A 1437-nucleotide genomic window follows, 5' to 3' on the forward strand; every position below is an offset into this window, starting at 1 on the left:
ACACACACACAGGCAGGCTTGCATACGGGTTTGTACACACCATGTCCGTTGAACTGCATTCTTCTACACACTGACCCACATTTGTGGTGTAAACAGGGCTCATAGAAAACAATTGTTGTCCATCTGCCCTATTAACACCATACTTGTGTGGTGTTGTGCAGAAAAACGCAGATCAACGGACATGGTATCCACAATCCCTTAGTCATTATCTGTACTTAAACTGCTGTTTTTTTCTTTTTTTTGCAGGTAATACATGTATAACGCATGTAAAGTGTACTTAAAACATACCACATTAAAACTGCATCATATAAAAAATGCAGAGGTATGAATGTAGTCATAATAAATAGGTTTCATCTTACAAAAAGTATTACATCTAAATCTTGGTAGAATTGACATTGTACTTATATTTTTATTTACCTGTACTTTTTTACTTTATATATACTTTCTATTACATGTATATCCTATTATATTTTAGCATATATTTATCCATCACTAGTATTCAGCATAGTTACAGCATTTTGAGTCAAATAAAAAAAAAAAAACAGATCACACAGCATATAACCTGTTAAAATGGTACTCACCTAGTAGCAGCAGAAGTGCTAGGACTCCTGTGATGCAAATGAAGATGATCAGGGCTATTTTAATGACTTTACTGGCAGAACTTTTCTTGTCTGACTTTTTATTGCCCATGTCTTGCTCTTCCATAGACCGCTTGTGCTGGGAGGGGGTAAAAAAAAAAAGCCTGTGGACAAATGTCTTTCCTCTTTAATGTTCTTCCAGAGGGTTTTAATCACAAACCCATGTTCTAAATGAGCTGTCTACATTTATGTCTTGCTCATACAGTACACATCTTTGCAAGTTTTCAGTCATCAGACTGCCTATCTCCTCCTTCTTCACAGGGGGTGGGGGGTTTGAGGCACAATAAAAAGTATAAGGGCTTTCCCTATCCCTCCTCTTGTAGAAAAGAAAAACTACACACAGCTCACCGGCAGGAACTTGCCAAAATGAATGACAAGTTCATATTTAGAAAACCTCAGTGGTTTACAGAGTATGTAACTGTGCTAGGCTGTTCTGCTGCAGTTTCACATGATCCACATGTTGCTGGCTGGATGGGTGTAATAATGTTCAGCTGGATGGGTGTATATGATTTGTGACATGCACTGCTCGTAACCCTGCGCTCAATGAGATTTCATAAACTTTACACTCGGTACAGTTAAGCTCGCTCTTATCTCCAGTTGTTAAGCTTCCAGGGTTGCGTTTGCCAAAATAAAACACTATCTATCATTGAACTTCTCCCCTACCTTCTCATACCTTTCAACATACTTATGGAGATATCAAAGAGAAAAAGTTCAGTGGCTTCTTATGCCAATTATGTCATCTTTCAGATTGCTAACCTAAATATTTATTGAAAAGATTTTGCACATTTGTTTTTACTTA

General features: G+C 37.2%; 1 protein-coding gene across 1 annotated transcript in view; it reads right to left on the minus strand.

Annotated features, from left to right (window-relative positions):
- Positions 1-849, minus strand: part of PHEX (phosphate regulating endopeptidase homolog, X-linked) — a 145503-nt gene extending 144654 nt beyond the window's left edge. The window contains exon 1 of the mRNA XM_018562426.1: positions 582-849. Within this exon, the coding sequence (XP_018417928.1) occupies positions 582-705 (124 nt within the window). The 5' untranslated portion in view covers positions 706-849. The remainder of the gene's footprint in view (positions 1-581) is intronic.
- Between the last annotated feature and the right edge of the window lie 588 nt (positions 850-1437).

This window comes from Nanorana parkeri, unplaced genomic scaffold (genome assembly GCF_000935625.1).
Source record: "Nanorana parkeri isolate BGI_ZX_2015 unplaced genomic scaffold, ASM93562v1 scaffold577, whole genome shotgun sequence".
Classification (NCBI taxonomy): Eukaryota; Metazoa; Chordata; class Amphibia; order Anura; family Dicroglossidae; genus Nanorana; species Nanorana parkeri.